The sequence below is a fragment of the Carcharodon carcharias genome, chromosome 17, assembly GCF_017639515.1.
Source record: "Carcharodon carcharias isolate sCarCar2 chromosome 17, sCarCar2.pri, whole genome shotgun sequence".
In the NCBI taxonomy this organism is placed as follows: Eukaryota; Metazoa; Chordata; class Chondrichthyes; order Lamniformes; family Lamnidae; genus Carcharodon; species Carcharodon carcharias.
Window position 1 is genome coordinate 109,141,917 of NC_054483.1, and position 20,813 is coordinate 109,162,729.

Below are 20,813 nucleotides of genomic sequence, written 5' to 3' on the forward strand. Positions count from 1 at the left end.
TGTCTCAGCCTGCTTTTGTGTGCATGTGTCTATCTATCCAATGCAATTTTTTTCCACACCTCACAGGAATCCCAAGAAATCTGTACTTGTTCAGAGTTGACATTTTGATGACCCTTCCCTCTCCTTACTCTTTTCTATGTGTGTACATTGGTAATGGTTTCAGGATAGTTCCTTTTTAGCAATACTTTGGACCTGCTCCAATAGATTGCCTATCGGACTTTTTGCGCTTTTGAGAAGTTTAGTCAAAGGTCTACAGGACACCATCAAATAGAAATTGAGGTGCATTAGAAAGTAGCGCTTGGCGGGGAGCAAAGATTGTAAAGAGGAGAGATACAAACAGAAGCTAGATAAGCAAGAGAGGAAGGAATAGATGATAATGTTGCTGAGGATATGGAGAAAATGGGGTGAGAAGAGGCCTGGATAGAGTATAAACACTGGAATTCTGCAATGTGAATTCTGTGTATTTCTATGGCCAAGATTTTAAGGCCCCTCCCACCCAGCGGGATATCATCATCCCGCCGAACTGATTGGAGATTTAAATTGCTCGCCACTTCCACCAGGGGGAGACATGCCGCAGCGGGGCCATAAAATCCTGGCCTATATGTTCAAGGCTGGATGTGAGAGATGAAGTGCCTCATAATGGACCAACCTTGTCTACTTAATCATTCCATGTGAGACATGATCGACTGTCATTCACGTTCTTAGGATGTCTCAAAGTGCTTCACCTTTTGAGGTGAAGTCATTGTTACACAGGCATAGGAGCCAAGTAGCAATTCCAACAAACAGCAATGAGATAAATGATCCAGATAATCTGTTCTGGTGATGTCAGCTGAGGGATGAATGTGGATTGAGGCCTAAGGTGAACATTCCTGCTTCGAATATTGCCATGAATCATTTTGTGAGGCACTTTGGGCCTCAATTTATCATCAGGTCCAGAAGGAGGATGGGGCTTCTCCAGATCCAAGCCTTAGATGGATTTGACCTCTAAGTGGAATTGTTGGAGTGAACAGCTGTTGAGCACTTAGAATTTTCCCTTCTCTTACCCCCATCTCCATACCCCCTCCCCTCCATCTTCTCTGACCCAAAGATACTGAGGTCAAAATAGATCCCTTCACTTCCATCAGTTAACTCGGTACCGATTGGAACTTCAACACAGATTCTTCCTGGTCTCTGATTCAGTGCCCAGTTGACAGACTCACTCGTCCATTGGTAACTTGTGACTCACATGTTATCCTGAAGTTATTATTTTTCACCAACATTGACTGCAGGGTCCCACAAACCACAATTAAATATTGTCTGATTTAATTCATGATGTTGTTTGAGGGATAAATATTGACCCAGGACACCTGAGAGAACTCCTGTGCTCCTCTTCAAAATAGTGCCACAGGATCTTTTATGCCCATCTTACAGGTCAGACAGAGTCTGGGTTTAATGTTTCATTTGGAAGGTGGTACCGCTGACAATGCAGCATTCCCTCAGTACTGCACTGGAGTGTTAACCTTGATAGGAACATAGAAAATATGAACGGGGTAGTCCATTTGGCCCCTTGAGCCTGTTCTGCCATTCAATATGATCAAGGCTAGTCCTCTATTTCAACATCATACTCCCGATCTCTCCCCATGCCCTTTTAGTGTCTAGAAATGTATCTATTTCCTCCTTAAATGCAGCACTCCCTCAGTACTGCACTGGATGTTAACCTTGATTTTTGCTCTTACATCCTGGTGTTGGAGCAGCCCAGGGTAATGAACTCTTTTTTTTCCCCCACATTTGTGGCAAAGTATCAGAAAATGGTTCACTGCAGAGGAACATGATTTGTTCACTCAACCTGTTGTACCTGTTCCACCACTCAGTTCAGTCATGGCTGATAAGTATCTTAACCCCAGCTACATGCCTTGGTTCCACACTCCTTGCAGAACAAAAGCTATCAATCTCAATTTTGAAACTTTCAATTGACCCCCAGCCTCAATAGCTTTTTTGGGGGGGTGGCGGTTGCGGGTGGTGGGGGGAGAGATTTCTATTACTCTTTGTGTGAAGAAGTGCTTCCTCACCTCACCTCTGGTTCTGGACCTTTCTGAGCCCCTTGTTTTGGACTCCTCCACCAAAGTCTCTATCTACCTCAGTAAATCCTTCAATCATCTTAAGCACCTCAATTAGATCACTCCTTAATCTACCGTACCCAAGTCAATGCAATCTCGCCTCACACTTTTAACCCTTTTTAACCCTGATTAACTACCTTGCCAGCCTCATTTAGTTCTGGGACACCATAGGAGAGGAAGAAATTAGTGGGTGACAGTTGATCTCCTGACTCACAGTGAGCTGCAAAATCTTGCTTCAACTTCTGCAGGGTTGCTCAGGTCCCTGGGCACTGGTGCTATTGATTGGTCCAACTTTCAGTACATCTATAAGTGTGACATCCCTCCTTACCTTGTGCTGAATCTGGGCAGGCTTAGGATCATCGGTGTAGGCAAACTTGGCATTTATAAACTGTATTGTTTCGAGTTGTTGGACTTGTCTGTTTATTGGCCAAATTAACCATTTATATGTGGATTTTTATTTTTGGTTACATTTACATTGGAATGGGTACCCTTGAGGATGTAGTCCACCTGTTGTGGGAAGTTTGTCATCCAGTTATTAATACCGGGCGACATGGGGGTTTCTGAGCCCTCGGGAATTCAGCAATACCGAGGTAGCTGAGGAGTTCCTAAAGTGCCACAAACATACAGGTGTCAGGAAAGACGAGTTGAACACTGCTAACCTCTAACCTGGGAACTAGAGAGTGTCTTCTGGCAATTCGGAAGCATTCCAGCCAAATTTGTCTAGTTTCCAATTAACACTTGAAAAAACATTTGAAGTCGAGACAATTTCCCTGCAGCCTCGTGGCACTTGCTGAACAATCCTGAGTGCACTAATAGCGACACTAACAACCAATTTAAGATGATCAGCCGAGCCTGTAACATGGCTCAGTTATGCTTGCTACAAGTGACATATATTCACATGTAAGGACCCGTTCTCTGCAAGCAAAAGGAATATGTTCAAGCATTGTACTTTTTCTTGAGTTACCCATGGAGCTTGGGGAGCCTTTGGTTCACCATTGTTTTCTCCATGGCAACGTCTCAGTCAATCAGAGACAACATGCCATCGAATCAGCACCCTTTGCTCCTTTAATATAAATTGTTGTGATCATTTGAAATTTGACATTCTTGCATTTGTCCTGTTGAATGCAAGATGAAAGCTTCAGACAAATGTCTCCCCTTTCAGCAATACCGCAGCCTGTGTTGTGCACACAATCCTGTACAGGCTGGAGCTCTTGAGGCTGGGGGTCAATTTGAATCCTTCTAGCTATAGATCTCTGATTGCTGTTGTGAACTTGGGAGTAACTTTGTACTGCAGGGCGCGAGTTCTGGTTTCAATAAGTTCACATCTGGAAGCAGGTTTTATGTCATCCAGCCTTGAAGATCATTACTATAAGCACTTGGCCAGTTTGCCACCATATTCTCCAACCCAGTTTCAGCCTTCCAAGAGCCCAGTTTGCATAGTAAAACATCCTAAGGCACTTCACAGAAGAGTAAAGAAAGGACCCTGCACCACTCGAAGATATAGGGCAGCTGACCCCGAAGGCTTGAACAGAGAGAGGTTTTAAGAAGCCTCGTAAAGGAGGCAAGAGAGGAGGAGGGTTTTAGGCAAGGGAATTCCAAAGTTGAGGCATAGCTGGCAATGGCAGGGCAAAGGAAATCCGGACAGTTCGAGGTCAGAGTTGCAGAAACACAGAGTTCTCGGTGAGTGGTGTGCGGTGCTGTAGGAGATTACAGAGATGGGGCCGGGTCAGGCCATGGAAGAATTTGAACAAAGGATGAGAATTTTAACTTTGAGGCATTGCTGGACCAGAAGCCAATGATTGTAATTCACACGTATTTCATTGGTTGTGATCCACTCAATCCTGAGGAGTCACTCAGGATGGTGGCGAGAAGCAGAGGTTCTGGCTGGCTTCACTGGCTTCATTTTTCTTTCTAGTCTCCAAGCACTGACATTACTCGTTGTGTCCTCCAACTGCTTCCTTAGTGTGGATCGGTTAGCTGATCATAGCCCCCCAAACCTGGGAGTTTCCAGCTTTGTGTGCTTCAATACTACAGCTGGCACTCTAAGTTACCAGGGCACACCTGAGCAGAGGCTGAATGCTGTTGCCTTCAAGACCAAACACTCGAGGGACAATATTAAGGCACTTACAATAATATGGCGTTTTTCACGAACATCCCATAGTACTTCACAGCCAATTAAGGCTGGACAGGCTAGGCTTGTATCCGTTGGAGTTTTGAAGAGTAAGAGGTGACTTTATTGAAACACATAAGCTCCTGAGGGGACTTGACAGGGTGCATGTGGAAAGGATACTTCTTCTTGTGAGAGAATCTAGAACTAGTGGTCACTGTTTTAAAAAAAAAGGGGTCCCCCATTTAAAATGGAGATGAGGCGAAATGTTTTCTCTGAGGGTTGTGAGTCTTTGGAATTCTCTTCCTGACAAGGTGGTGGAAGCAGAGTCTTTGAATATTTTTAAGGCAGAGATGGATAGCTTCTTGGTAAGCAAGGGGCGGGGAGATAGGTTATTGGCTGTAGGTAGGATGCAGATTTGAGGTTAATGTCAGATCAGCCATGATCTTATTAAATGATGGAGCAGGCTCGAGGGGCTGAATGGCCTACTCCTGCTCTTTGTACGTATGTAACGTGGTCACCAATATAATGTAGGGTAACGCGGCAGTGAATTCATGCACAGCAAGGTCCAACAACAGCAATGAGATAATGTGTTGGCTTTGGTGATGCGAGTTGAGGAATAAAAGCTCTGATTTTCTTTGAGTACTGCTGTGGGATCATGGCAGAGAGGACAGATAAGTCCTCAGTTAAATGTCTCATTCATAGGACAGGCCCTCTTGACAGTGGCGGTTGTCCCTCAGCACTCCCCTGTGATGTCAGCCTGTTTTACGTGCTCGGTTCTCTGCCCTGGGTCCGAAAGTACAACCTCCCAACTGGAGCGAGAGCGCAACCCGTGCATCCGTGGCTGACACCTGAGCAGATAATCCCGACTTCCCCCCCCGAGCACTTATAATTCTTTCCTAAGTTGGGAGCAGGTAAAAGGCTTCCCCAAGTAGAAGTTCCCACAGGCATCGTTTTTTATTTCATATCCGATTACACGCGATGCTTTTAATCCAGCTATAACTGTCTCCTGAAAGAATGAGTCACCACGGCGCTACCACGGTAACCGGCCGGCAAAGCCCTGTAGTGCTCTTAAGGACAAGGAGCACAGCAAGCCCTTCCTGTGCTTGGATCAGTCAAACATGTTTTGCTTTTTGTATTCGTTGCAAAGGACCCTACTGCCACAGGATTTGCTGCCAAGGAGGATCTCGTGTAAGAACCAGCGAAGAGAAAATCTAATGGACGCTACTCTTGAAGAACTGCCAGGGTGTGGCCATATTGCTTTAATCCTGCCTGGATTTGAAAAGCAAATTGATGTTCTGTGTGGTCAGGGATTGGCAAGTAGGTGATTCTGGTCATCAGTGAGTGCCTCGATCATGATATGTTGGAGCTGGCACCGTAATGTGTTTTCTTTTTTTCTTTAATATAAACAAAGTCTGGTTGTGATCTCTCCTTAATTTCAATCTTTCTTTTCCCCAGCCCAATGTTAGTGGGATGGAGCCTGCGTTCGGAGATGCTTTTCGAAGCTGTTGCCTCTACTCATCCTTAGACCAGACCGTCACCAGCCCAGACAGCAGCCCAGACTCAGGCTTTCTGTATGAACAGGTGTGGGGAGTGCAACAATGCGTTGTAATTTCTTGTAGGTTGAAATGGGAGAATCAGTAGGATTGATGTGGATTGAGGAACATGCACTGCTGCCCCAGTGGCCAGAGCATAGCCATCTAAATGCCTGTGGTACTGTAAATATATAGCACAAGTAAACTTGTTCCTAAAATATCACAGTATAGGAGGAGGCTGTTCGGCCCATGGTGCCTGTGTCAGCTCTTTAGTAGAACCATCGGGTAGTCCCATGTTTCCCCATTCTTTCCCCATAGTCTTGCAAATTTCTCCTTTCTGTGTCTATGTACAATTCCTCTTTGCGAGTTACCACTGAATCTGCTTCATCCACCCTTTTTAGGCAGTTGTTATGATCTTAGTCAAGGCCAGTAACATTTTTTTTAAAGAAAGGCACCTGAAATCCCAGTTATTTACTGAAAGATTGAAGCCACAAGACTCCATGGGTTAAACAAAATATTTTTTACTATACAATAGCCAAACAAAGCAACTATCTTACCTAACCCCCTATCCTCTAAAACCCTGAATCAGCATGTTAAATATGAATTAACAGGCAAATTGTAGTTGATTATAAATTACACTTTAATGGCAGCTACAACTAGGACAGACCTTACAAATTAGCCCAGCAGTCCGTCCAGCATTTATGTCATCAATCTCAGCCACAGAAGTCTTTCAGAACTCTGTCTTCCACACGCAGAATTTCAGCTCCTCCTCTTGTAGGATTTAACCTGATCCTCGGCTGACAGCTGTGCACACAACCAACCAGAGCTCCCCGGACAAGGTGTTCACCGAAATGACACACGTCTGCAGAGAGAGGAGGGAAAAATGACAGCATGAGAAAAAGCTAGCTAGTAACATAAAGAAGGATAGTAAGTGTTTCTATAGATATTTAATTAAGCGTTAACAAAGTGAGTGTTCGTCCTATAGAGAGTGCGTCTGGGGAATGGAAAGTAGGAAGATGGTGGATGAATTAAACAGGTATTTTGCTTTGGTTTTCGCCATAGAGGACACAAGTAACATCCCAGCAATAGCTGCAAATCAGGAAATGGAAGGGAGGGAGGAACTCGAGAAAATTACAGTCATCAGGGAAGTGATATTGAACTAGTTGTTGGGGCTGCGAGCTGACAAATCCCCAGGTCCAAATGGACTTCACCCTAAGGTCTTGAAAGAAGTGGCTAGTGAGATAGTCGATGCACTGGTTTTAATTTTCCAAAATTCCCTAGATTCAGGGAAAGTTCCATTAGATTGGAAAATAGCAAATGTAATTCCTTTATTCAAAACGGGAGGGAGACAAAAAGCAGGAAACTATAGGCCAGTTAGCTTAACATCTGCCATAGGGAAGATATTATTAAAGATGCTTTTGCACTTAGAAAAACTCAGGGCAATCAGGCAGAGTCAACATGGTTTTGTAAAAGGGAAATCATGTTTAACCAATTTATTGGAGTTCTTTGAAGGAGTCATGTGCTTGGATAAACCGGTGGATGTACTGTACTTAGATTTTCAAAAGGCATTTTAAGTGTCACATCGAAGGTTATTGTGGAAAATAAAAGCTCATGGTATAGGAGGTAACATATTGGCATAGATAGAAGATTGGCTGGCTAACAGGAAGCAAAGAGTTGGCATAAATAGGTCTTTTTCTGGTTGGCAGGATGTGACAAGTGGTGTGCCACAGGGATCAATGCTGGGGCCTCAAATTTTTACAATTTATGTAAATGTCTTGGATGAAGGGACCGAAGGAATGGTTGCTAAATTTGCTGATGACACAAAGATAGGTAAGAAAGTAAATTGTGAAGAGGATGTAAGGAAGCTACAAAGTGACATCGATAGGTTAAGTGAGTGGGCAAAGATCTGGCAAATGGGGTATAACGTGGGCAAATGTGAAATTGTCCATTTCGGCAGGAAGAATAAAAAAGAAGCTTATTATCTAAATGATGAGAAATTGCAGAGCTCTGAGATTGAGGGATCTGGGTGTCCTAGTGCATGAATCACAAAAGGTTAATATGTAGGTACAGCAGCTAATTAGGAAATCTAATAGAATGTTATCATTTATTGTGAGGGGAATTAATTACAAAAATAGGGAGGTTATACTTCAGTTGTGCAGGTCATTGCTGAGACCACATCTGGAGTATTGTGTACACTGCTGGTCCCCTTATTTAAAGAAAGATGTAAATGTGTTAGAAGCAGTTCAGAGAAGGTTTACTAGACTAATACCAGGAATGGGCAGGTTGTCTTATGAGGAAAGGTTGGACAGGTTAGACTTGTATCCACTGGAATTTAGAAGAGTAAGAGGTGACTTAATTGAAACCTTTAAGATCCTGAGGGGTCTTGACAGGGTGGATGTGGAGAAGGATGTTTCCTCTTGTGGGAGAATCTAGAACTAGGGGTGACTGTTTAAAAATAACGTGTCGCTCATTTAAGACAGATGTGGAGAAGTTTTTTCTGAGTGTTGAGAGTCTTTGGAACTCTCTTCCTCGAAAGTCAGTGAAAGCAATCTTTGAATATTTTTAAGGCAAAGCTAGGCAGTTTTTTGATTAACAAGGGGGCGAAAGGTTATCCGGGGTAGGCAGGAATGTGAAGTTGAGGTTACAATCAGATCAGCCATGATCTTATTGATGGTGGAGCAGGCTCGAGGGGCCGAGTGGCCTACTCTTCCTAGTTCATATGTTCATATGTAACCTCCTCAGTTCTGCTTACGACAGCCTGGATGGCATAGATCCACTCATGTTATCTTCAAGAAAAACCGAAACAGCTGCAGCAACTGTACCTTTGCTTATTCTCAACTTCTGGGTGTAGTCTCCTGTCACTCCCAGCTTAATATTCGATTGTAATGAAGTCGGTGGAACTGAATCTCGGATGGGGAGGGTAACAAGTGAACAAATCGACGCTCCCCACTCCCCACAGCCCCACAACAAGCTGAACTTCTAGCCTCCCAGTTTTCATTTCTATCAGATCTTGTATCAAATTCTTGCAAATTCTTATGAACCTGTAGAGTAAATTTTAAATATTGTAGTACACCTCCTCTACCAATAGAGGAAACTCTATTGCCACACTTGCTGATGGCTGTTTAGTGTCAGGAATGATGATTACAGTACAGTACTCAGCAGTTTCTTGCAATGGGTGAAAAGAACCTTAATCTTTAGACGTGCAAAATGGCCCTTGACCTTTTCCTTTTGTTTTTCCTTGAGTTCCTGAGCTTTCTTCCCTTCTTATACTACTACTTCTTCCTTTTCTCTGTTTTCTTCTTCCCTTCTCCCTACACACTGTGTCAGGCCTTCACAAACATTACCCTACGCCAATTAAATAAAGGCCTGCACAGTTTAAAAACCACGTCTCCTTACACGCGCATGACCCTGCAGAAAAATATTTTGAGGAAAAGGTTTCTCGTTTTCGTAACATTTGCTTAGAATTTGCAAAGGAAACGGAGGCAACATGAAGGAAACAACACCTCCTACAGCGGGTTGCTGTGATCTGGAAGAGCGGTGGAAGCAGATTCAATAGGAACTTTCAAAAGGGAATTTAGTAAATAACCAAGGAGAAAACACATTTACAGGGGAAGGGAGCAGTGGAGTGGAGCTAATTGGATAGCATGTTCAAAGAGTTGGCACGGACGTGATGGGCCAAAATGCCGCCTCCTGTGCTGGAAAGTTCTATGCTTCTTCTTGCCCATCTTTATTTCCTTTTCTTTGGAATTACTGTGTTTGGCATTCCCATCCAAGTAGAAAAAGACTGGTATAGGTTAAAGCAAGGGTGGGGAACCTTTCTCCTTATCACGGGACATTCACCCACTGACAAAATCAGTCACGGGCTATACACACACACACACACACACACGCACACACACACACACAAAAATCAACTTACTTAGTTTTATTTTTTAGAGAGAATACAGAAATGCTCAACTCACCCACTGTTTTAATGCAGTGGCTGAATTTGAATATTATGTTGTTAAATATTATTATGGTAGTTTAGCTGACACTTCTATTCAAAGCAAATTTGTGATAATGGTCATAACTGCTATTTTGAAGGTGCTAAAGTTATACTTTTAGAAATCTTGCTGCAGGCCAGATTAAATTGAGCATTGGGTGGGATCCGGCCTGTGGGCTGTATGTTCCCCCCACGCCCGGGTTAAAGCCATCTCGCCTGTGGTTGTTCAAAAGAATACTATAAGGAAACTACTTAATATTCGCTTAGAAATTGTGGAACTGAAAATTCATGACTGACTTCACGTTGAGCAGTTTTCCATGTGCTGCCATGGTAGGGATGCGGGTCAGTGCTTGTGACTCCACAAGGTGGATTATCCCGTTTAGTTATCTGTGTTTTATGCCTCTGAACACCAATCTTTTCAATTTTCATGGGACTTATTTTCTCCCCCTGTCTCACTGTAGTAACATCAGGGTGAAGCCTGTCAAGCAGATGGATTCACAAATTGCCACAATTCTCCCAGCTGTCAAGTTGGACCATCTCCCCTGCCAAGTGTGGAGGTGGCCAGCCTCTGTCTGGTGCCATTGGACATCAGTGTTGTGTTGGGGATAGGTGGAGTGGGGAATGGTTGAGAGGAAAAATTGTGCACAAAATATTAATCGTCATTTCTTCTTTTGTCAATCCTAGGAACGTCAATTAGCCTATACAAATAGCTCCAGAAACGACCTGCTGAGTCTGAATCTATACAGGAGCCCAGTGAAAGAGAATATCGAGCTTTTGAGTGATCTGGTGGACGATGAACCATCTGACAGCAACAGGTGTGAGCGGTGGGATATATCAGCTTTAGAAGACTTTACTAAGTACACCAAAACTGATCTTTGGAACGACAAGGAGTTGGATTTGTTGGGTTTGGATGAGCATGAGAGTCCTTATCAAAATGAAGCTGAGATCTCTCAGACACCAACACTGGCTGAGCTGAATGCTGATGACTCACAGCTTATTGCTGACTCTTGGTGTTTCTTTCGGCCTGTGAAGGACGCTTCCCCATTCTCTAGTAAGCCTGACAGTGTCTGCAGAACTGCAGAGAACCCTAAAAAAGGCAACTGCATGGATCCTTTAATAGATCCTGACTACCAATCAGAGAGTACTGTTTTTCTTCACAAAAGGGAAGACCAGCAAAGTCACCTGAGAAGCAGTAAGTCCTGCATCACTGCCGTAGGCCCCAGAAATACGGAGATACCTTCGAAATCTGGAAACCATGACCTCCATGACCAAACTAGCGACTCCAGAGCACACACAGACTCTGTGTCGAACCCAGAAGAACGAGCAGTTCATAATAGGACAACATCAAGTTCTTGGAAGCATCACAAGCGATCAGCAGCCACAGGGCTGGGTGACGCAGGTGTTGAGAAAAGTGACTTTAATAAGGGAGATGGTCAAGCCTGCACCCACCTAACAGCATTCCCCATCTGGTCTGCTAGACAGGCAAGTGTGGGACAAAGCCCAGAGGCTGGAGTTGAACTGAAGAACCATGAACACAACTACTCTCTGTTCAGTGCTGAAGGACTAGGATTACAGACAGGTGAAGAGAGACTGGAGACTGAGAATGGCTCTGACAGTGAGCAGGATGACAGTGAAAATGAAGATGATGAGGAGGAAGATGATGATGAGGATAAAGATGACTTCAGCGATTATCTTTCTGAAGCAGGTAAGTTGAGTTTATATTTCATTCTCCATCAACGACAACTTGTATTTATATAGCGCTCTTAACATAGCAAAACATCCCAAGGTACTTTTCAGGAGAGTAACCAGACAAAAATTGACACCAAGCCAAATAAGGAGATATTAAAATGGGTTACCAAAGCTTGGATAAAGAGGAAAATTTTAAGGGGTGTCTTGGGAGAGAGAGGTGGAGAGGTTTAGGGAGGAAACTCCAGAGCTTGGGCTTCTTTGAATGTTTGACTGGGTGTGTTTTTCTTTCAATACCATACCACAGTTGGCTTCTTGATTGGAGCATAAGTCCTGTGGACATTCCCATAAAAATGAATATAAACCTTCATCAAACAGCACACTAGGAAACTCTCACCGTAAACACAGTCCAATAGGCCGTCTTGTTCCCAAAGAAGCCATGGTTGTTGCTCCTGATCACTATCCAATGATCTCTGCTCATTGTTTTTTTTAATTCATGGGATTGAGCATTATTGGTTAGGCCAGCGTTTATTGCCCATCCCTAATTGCCCTTGAGAAGGTGGCGGTGAGTTGCTGCCTTGAACCGCTGGAGTCCATGTTGTATAGGTACAGTTACAATGCTGTTAGGAAAGGAGTTCCAAGATTTCACCCAGCGATAGTGAAGGAACGGCAATATATTTCCAAGTCAGGATGGTGAGTGGATTGGAGGGGAACTTGCAGGTGTTGGTGTTGCCATGCATCTGCCCCCTTGTCCTTCTAGATGGTAGCAGTCGTGGGTTTGGAAGGTGCTGTCAAAGGAGCCTTGGCAAGTTGCTGGAGGGAGCAAACGATTAAGATGGTGGATGGGATGCTTATCAAGTGGCTGCTTAGTAATGGATAAATACATATATGTACAGCTGATTGGGTGAGAACCAATTCCAGTTTGGCTGTGACTCCTCTTAAGTTTACACATAAGTGAGGGATCCAGGAGAGACCAGTAAGTGTAAACAGAACAATAACTCAACAAGGGATGTCATTTTTCATGAGATAAGGTGTGAAGATGGATATCGGGGTGAAGGAATGGAGGGCGAAAAGATTTGATGGTATGATTAACTGAAAATATATGGTAAATAATTTAAATATAATCTCTGTACATATGTTAAGTGTGGCATGGTTGGGGGGGTGGGGAGGATGGTCCCTTTACACCAATGGGGCTGAATTTAATGGAGGTTACAGAAGCTCCACTGCCAGAGCCAGAAGGGGGAGGCGACTCTGTTTCAGTCAGCAACGGAACCCGAGGAGGCATTTTCCTGGCAGCTGCCAGGGCCACTATCCAATTTAAGATGGTGACCCACTTTCAAGCTGCGGGCCAGTAGCGAACGGTGACTATTCCTAAGGCTGCAGCTCCAGGGAGAGGTCGCCTCAATGGCCAGGCACCCTTGAAGAAAGACGAGTGGAGTCGAGGGAGGGGTGGGAATTGTATGGGGTGGGTGTGAGGCACCAGCGGCATTGTTGAAACAAGGTTGGCCATTGCTGCATGGAGGCTCCTCCCTGGGCTATGGTGTACCCATAAAGGAGGACCCCCCACCACCCACCCCAAAATATCCCAGAAACAGCTGGGATGACTGGCTGGTTTCACCCCTTCCCCATACCCCATTACCAGGATGGGCAAAACACCTTTGGAGACGGAAGTGAACCTGAATCAGCCAGTTAAGTGGCTCAATTTGCCTCCTGGTTGACTGCCGATATATTAACTTTCCTCCTCCCACGCCTTCCCCTGCCATTTTGCTGGCCTTCCTGCCTCCCCATCATTAAGGGGTTGATAAAATTCTGGCCATGGTCTCTGAAGCTGTCCATGACCGTGGGTTCTCTCAACCTCATGTCTGGGTCTGTTATAGACGCATTGATAGTGATTGATCACTGCGCGTAGTCAATCACTCCATTGTATTATGGGGCTACCAGGATGGTAGATGTGAAATAGATGGACCTTGGGCTTTTTATGCCTAATAATTGTGCACAAAGTAAGCGATAACAAGGTTAAACGAAGTGTAAAGAAATGTTGGGTATGAAAATATGATCCGTTGATGTGGAAAAGCCCTATAGCTATATGAGCAGGATTAAATCTGAATGGAATACATCCTTGAAATCTATTTTGAGATATTGATCAATGCTGTCTAATTAGAACAAATGACCTGTTTCAGACCATCATCACTTATCTGGCCTGTTAGGTTTGAGTATGTGAGATCTCCAATTATACCAGAGCTTAAGGGTAGAAGCTGTCATGCTGGCTCTGAGTAAATGCACTCTCTGATATGCTATAAAGAGAGTTCCCAGGTTTGATCCTCAGTCTCTAGTGCACTTTCACTTGTAACTCACCCTTACTGGGGCCTTGTCCACCCTTGACTCACCCCAAGGCCTCCATTCTTCACAAATTTCAACTGATCCAATCTTCACTGTTCATGCTGTCTTGTTTTCCCTATCACTCCTTTTCTTGTCCATCTTCAATTTCTTCCTATCCCCAATACATTTCAAAATTTGTCTCCTTATGAATTTCCTTCATTGCCTCACCTCTCACTGTCTCTGAAACCTCCTGTATTCCAGCTCTCCAATATGTTGCCTTTTTTCATTCCCATCCCCATTTTCACTGTCCTCCTTTCACCCTGCCCCGTGCACAGTGTCAGTGAGTAACACTCCTTAACTTTGCTTTGGCACTTCTCTCTTAACTCCTTTCCAAAAAGCCGCCTCAAAAACTACAATTTGGGTTTAACCCTTCTACCACCAGTCCTAACCCTTCTTTGGCATCCAGTTAATAATTTTGCTTTGGTTTGCACCTTGGGACATTTTATTATGCTGAAATTGTTAATGATTTCGTTGACCTTGGATCAAGCAGCAATTTGTGAAACTACAATTGGCACCAACCCAGAACGAGTGAGGAATTGGGGAATTGAAATCAGCTAGGCCTCTTTTTCACCTCAGTACTGAGTCGCAATGTACAGGATGTGGCAGGGTTAAGATGCCTACTGTAGATTGTTGAGCTGCTGATATTTTCTGACTGCGTTGATTTATTGTGAATACTTGAGTGTGATGCTGAACAGGCCCCAGTTTATGTACTTAGATTCCCAGAAGGCTTTTGACAAGGTTCCACATCAAAGCTTACTACGCAAAATAAGAGTTCAAAAGTGAAGGGGGTAACATATTAGCATGGACAGAGGAATAATAAGCTAACAGGAAACAGAGCAAAAAGCATAAATAGGCCATTTTCAGGTTGACAAGATGTAACAAGTGGTGTGCCACAAGCATCAGTGCTGGAGCCTCAACTTCTTACAATTTATATCAATGACTTGGATGAAGGGACCAAATGTACAGTTGCTAAATTTGCACAAAGATGGGTTGGAAAGTAAGTTTGTGAAGAGGACAAAAGGAACCTGAGAAGGGACATAGGTTAAGTGAGTTGGCAAGAGTTTGGCAGATGGAGTTTAATGTGGAAAAATGCGAATTTGTGCACTTTGGCAGGAAGAATAGAAAAGCAGTATACTGTTTAAATGGAGAGAGATTGCAGAACTCTGTGGTACAGAGGGATCTGGGTGTCCTGGTACATGAATCACAAAAAGTTAGGAAACATGTACAGCAAGTGATTAGGAAGGCAAATGGAATGCTGTTGTTTATTGCAAGGGGAATGGGATATAAAGATAGGGGTGTTTTGCTATAGTTGTACAGGGTGTTGGTGAGACCACATCTCGAGACTGTGTACAGTTTTGGTCTCCTTATTTAAGAAAGGATTGAAGTGTAAACACATTAGAAGCGGTTCTGAGGAGGTTCACTTGACTGATACCTGGGGTGGGGGTATTACCTTATGAAGAAAGGTTGGACAAGCTGGGCCTACATCCATTGGAGTTTAGAAAATTGAGAGGTGATCTTATTGAAATATTATAAGATCCTGAGGGGACTTGATGGGGTGGATGCTAAAATGGTGCTTCCCCTGTAGGGGAGACTAGAACTAGGGGGCACATTTTAAAAATAAGGGGCCTCCCTTTTAAGATGGAGATGAGAAAAAAAAATTGAGGGTCATGAATCTTTGGAACTCTCTTCCCTAGAGAGGCGTGGAGGCAAGGTCATTAAATATGTTTAAGGCAGAGGTAGGTAGATTCTTGACTAAAGAGGTACTCAAAGATTATTGTGGGTAAGCGGAATGTGGAGTTGAGGCCACAGTCAGATGAGCCATTATCTTATTGAATGGCAAAGCAAGCTCAAGGGGCTGATTGGCCTGTTCCTGCTGTTACTTCGTATGCTCGTATGGTGTGAGATGCCCCAGATGAGGTACTGGGAAGCCTTGGCTTGTGGAGTTTTACCAAAGTAAGAGCTGAGCGTTCAAGAAAAATAGTTGAAGAAAACGGGGGCTCTTGAAAAAAATCTCAACTAGCTTAATTTCTCAAATAAACGCAAGTGACCTTGTATATTGTTTTATTAAACTGTTCCTTGCTGAGTCCTTACCATGAAAGGAGGTGATACATTTCCAAACTGGCTCTCATCTGTTTATTATATAAATCACTTTGAAAGCAATTCAACTCTTTTTTTATAAATCATTGATAATCGGATCATCTTACTAAGATGGTTCCTAACCCACACCTACAAGTGTATTGATCCAGTCTTCTATACCCTAAGCACTGCTGATGATCCTTTTCTTTCCAGAATAAATACTGATCTGTGTTTCATCTCTTTTCATGAGATTGATTGGTGCATGCAAATCCATATATTGGCAGGAGCATGCAGTCTGTAATAGAACTTGGGGGATTCTGAGTTTTAGAACTTATCAAATTCACCAAACTGAGATAGTGATAGCTGTGATAATTATTTTTTTCATTCATTCACGGGACATGGACATCACTGGCTGGGTCAGCATTTTTTGTCCATCCCTAATTGCCCTTGAGAAGGTGGTGGTGAGTTGCCTTCATGAACCGCTGCAGTCCATGTGGTGTAGGTACATCCACAGTGCTGTTAGGGAGGGAGTTCCAGGATTTTGACCCAGCAACAGTGAAGGAACGGCGATATATTTCCAAGTCAGGATGGTGAGTGACTTGGTGGGGAACTTCCAGGTGGTGGGGTTCCCAATCTATCTGCTGCCCTTGTCCTTCTAGATGGTAGCGGTCGTGACTTTGGAAGGTGCTGTCGAAGGAGCCTTGGTGAATTCTTGCAGTGCATCTTGTAGATGATACATACTGCTGCCATTGTTCATTGGTGGTGGAGGGAGTGAACATTGTGAATGGGGTGCCAATCAAGCAGGCTGCTTTGCCCTGGATGGTGTCAAGCTTCTTGAGTGTTGTGGGAGCTGCACTCATCCAGGCAAGTGGGGAGTATTCCATCACACTCCTGACCTGTGCCTTGTAGATGGTTGTCAGGCTTTGGGGAGTCAGGAGGTGAGTTACTAGTTGCAGGATTCCTAGCCTCTGATCTGCTGTTGTAGCCACAGTATTTATATGACTATTCCAGTTCGGTTTCTAGTCAATGGTGACTCCCAGGATGTTGATAGTGGGGAATTCAGTGATGGTAATGCCATTGAACATCAAGGGGCGATGGTTAGATTCTCTCTTGTTGGAGATGGTCATTGCCTGACACTTGTGTGGTGCGAATGTTACTTGCCACTTGCCAGCCCAAACCTGGATATTGTCCAGGCCTTGCTGCATTTGGACATGGACTGCTTCAGTATCTGAGGAGTCACAAATGGTGCTGAACGTTGTGCAATCGTCAGCGAAGATCCCCACTTCTGACCTAATGATGGAAGGAAGGTCATGGATGAAGCAGCTGAAGATGGTTGGGCTGAGGACAATTGAACGGAGCAAAATCCATTTGCATCTCCAATGTATTTGGGAGATTTGCAGAGGTGTGAAAACGTAATGAGGTGCTGCAAGTACATTGTGGGGGATGAAAGTGGGGAGTGGCGGTAGAGTGACTGGAGGGTGAAGGGATAGGAAAAGTTGTTGTATGTGTGTCCACATGCAGGCGCATGCTTATAGGAGTCAAATTCACTTAAATGCCAAAATGCCTTGGCGCCAGCATGTGCACTTTCCATATCCATGGCGTATGTGTCAGGCTCCATATCCACCTTTGCCTAATTTCCTGTCATTTCCAAAGAAATTATTCCTCTTTCCTGCCCCTCCACTGTATTAATGTACTTCCATTTCCTGACCCCTATTCTTGATGCTTTTGCCAGAGACTAAAAGACTGGTCCCAATTTTCTGACATTGCGCTTTCTCACAGTGGGAATGTTCAGTGTTCTATGTTCGTTCTCTTGGGATTGAGATTGATCTAATCTCTCCAGCCCCAACTTGGATATGTGAAGACTGGCATCTCAAAAAATTGATGAAGATTACTAGGCCCAGGCCTATTGTGGTACAAGAAGAGTGTGAGGACAGGACATCACCGCATTTATAGTGCTCTATGGGGGAACATAACATCAAGGCCATTCCGCTCAGTAAGGCCTATTGTTTTTATGGATCAATCCCACCTACGTAGCAATCCCTTTTATCCTCAAAACATCTGAAAGCATTTTTCTATTAAAAATGTGCATTCAATGTCCACGGGAGGCTAACAATATCATATTAATAGAAAGGTGACGAGTTCTACATCTCCAGTGTCCACCTCCTCAGTTTTCATGGGTCTCAAGTCCAGTTAGCAGCAGACGAGAAACACAGTTCCATAATGATAGCCCCCTGTTAGGCCCAGTAGAATCCACCCCCTCCCCACCAGGACAGTGAACATGTGACTGAAGGTTATAAATATATTAACAGTATTGCTTGGTTTTTGTTTGTTTGTTTTCTCTCTAGGAGAGAGAACTTGATGTCTGTAAAAACAAAAAAAGGGTATAAACAGTTGGCATGGCACGGGGTTAATAAAAACAATCAGAGATGAATTTTGGATATAGTGGCATTGATGAGCTTTCCTGTGTTCAATAAGCTGGTGACATTTGTGAAGAAACAAGAGGAGAGTCTCTGACTGGCTGCCACTCTCCTGATGGCTGCACATCTATATAAAAATAAATTCTTTGTCTCTTGAACCCATTGTCTGCTTCGATGAGCTTCCCTAATAATTGCTGAAAAAAGAGACATGCAATCCAAACTTTTCATCTTGTGCTCATCAGGATAGCTCGCAAGAATCACCAACTCTAGCACAACAGTTTATACTACATGAGAAGAGAGTGCTGATTGGTTGGCAAGTGGACTTTGGTCATTGCCATGGAGAATGCAGCATGGAACAGTTAATTGCCCAGCTGTGTTGAAATTCAAACCAGGCAGGTCACCACTGGTCAAGGGGAATGGACCTGGGGAATGACTGTTCCCTCAGCTTTTGTTTAGTTGAAAAAGATGCAAAGTGTGCACATGCTCCTTCTGTGTGTGAATCTCTGTGACTTCTAGCTTGCATAAGTGAGCTGCACTGTGAGCCTAACTGACCATCTTAAATTGGTTTTCAGTGTAGTTCTTAGCACAATCAGGATTGTTCAGCAGGTGTTGTCCAATCACGGAATCGTATCTAATGTTGGACACTACTTTTTGAGCTTTGCAAGCACAAGCTGGCTGGGTACGGTCAGTACTTTGTCTGTTGCAACAGCCCCCATTATCCCGTTACAGTGGGTAATTCATGTGAGCCATCTTTATGGGCACAAGTTGAAAAGCTTTGACAGCTTGTTTCTTTTTTTCAGCAAGACTCAAGTTCTTTCCTAATAACTTATTGCACAACTTTGACCTAACTGTGCTCCATAGTAAGAAGGTGTCTTCAAATCTTAAGCAGCAGAGGATGACGAATAGATGCAACTACTCCAGTCAATGGATTACTCAGCATTGAATGAAATCATCGCTGGTCCATATTAATTGGGAAAATTTCTTGCTTTGCAAAGTCTTAGACTCCTAATTATTATGAAAATTAATCTGCAGTTAAAAGGCATCTTTAAAGGGCTTGACTTGGCAGTCAGTGGTAAATTAAATAAAGAAAGGCAAAGAAAGATGGGATTAAAAGAGAGATGAGAGACAAGAAACCACTTTTTTAATGTATAAAATCACCAACAGTAATTAGAAGCTGAAGGATTGACACTCCACACTTGTAAAGGTGAATTTTCAGTGCCTGTGGTTTGTTTGGCAGTAATTAAGATTTGCACGCTGTTTTAAAAATAATTTACACTGAAATAAATGAGTCCTAACTCCTCCTCATGAGTTTAGTGGGTATTTATCACATAAGTACCACCCTTCAAACCCTTCCATGTATATCAACGCCAAGTCTCTCAACAAGAAACCAGTATTGCATAACATCTGGAGGAACATGACAGTGTGGACAGCAACTTCGATGTCCAGTGTGCTCGTGTTGTGTGATGGCTGGAAGTTGCTGTCCAATTTATATACTGTTAACCTCACCATTATTTTTACCTTGTAAGAGTATCAGGAATAAAAGCAATACTAATGTTGCAGGGCATTGGTTAAGTTCACTGCGTAAACATCGTTTAAGCCATGGCTGTATTCATTTTTGTTTTTAAGAATGTAACTGTAAACTTTGGCACCAGAGATAGAGAGTGTGCTTTTACCAACCTCAAATCTTTGTAACACATTTTCCTTTCCAGATTGCCTTGTCATTGTAACAACAGCATCTTGTGTTTATATAGCACCTTTAACTCAGTCTCCCGAGGTGCTTCGAAGGAGTGTAATCAGACAGTTTTGCACCAAGCGACACAAGGAGATGTTAGGAAAGATAACCAAACAGGAGGTGGGTTTTAAAGAGGAAAAAGAGGTGGAGGGATTCAGGGAGAAAATTTCAGAGGTTAAGGCCTAGACACCTGAAGGGGCTCTGCCAATGATGGAATGAAGGAAGTTGGGGATGCCCAAGAGATCAGAAAGAGTTAAAGAAACATTGGCCAGAATTTTTATCTCGATGGGTGGGTGGGCCCCCAAACTCCACTGCCGAAATGGGGCTCGCCGCCATTTTGAGTGGGCGGGCCAGTTAAGACCCGCCCAGCGGCCTGCCCAGCAGGAATCTTCCTGTACCTGGGAGGGGGTGGGGGTGGGATTTCCCATCTGTCATTGAGTGCACATCTCCCTGAGACTAAGTGCTGTCTCAGGGAGATTACTGTCAATATAAAAAATCTTTAAAAATACAAAAATATTAAAATTATTAACATGTCCCCTCGTGTGACAATGTGACACGAGGTGGGGCATATTAATGAGAAGCACATAAACTTTATTGAAGTTTTTAAAAACGGACATGAAACTTCACCCCCGCCAGTGGATGAGGTTTCATGTATTATCAGAAGTCCACTGGGGCTCCTGGCCTGCCTGCTGGGGCTTAAGGTTGGACGGGCAGGGCCTTTAACACGCTTAATTATCCTTTCAATGGCCTCAATTGACCATTGATAGGTCGGCGGGCAGACAACTGATTTTTGTTGTCCCCCT

General features: G+C 43.7%; 1 protein-coding gene across 5 annotated transcripts in view; it reads left to right on the forward strand.

Annotated features, from left to right (window-relative positions):
* LOC121289519 (CREB3 regulatory factor-like) overlaps positions 1-20,813 on the forward strand; it is a 114,644-nt gene that overhangs the window by 66,986 nt on the left and 26,845 nt on the right. For 3 of the 5 annotated variants that reach the window (XR_005945601.1, XM_041208994.1, XM_041208995.1), the window contains 2 exons: positions 5,662-5,787; positions 10,405-11,425. Coding sequence is in view for 4 of the 5 variants with exons in the window: in XM_041208994.1 (XP_041064928.1) it covers positions 5,662-5,787; positions 10,405-11,425 (1,147 nt within the window). In the remaining variant the exon portion in view is untranslated. The remainder of the gene's footprint in view (positions 1-5,661; positions 5,788-10,404; positions 11,426-20,813) is intronic. The other 2 variants (XM_041208996.1, XM_041208997.1) reach the window with 1 other exon arrangement.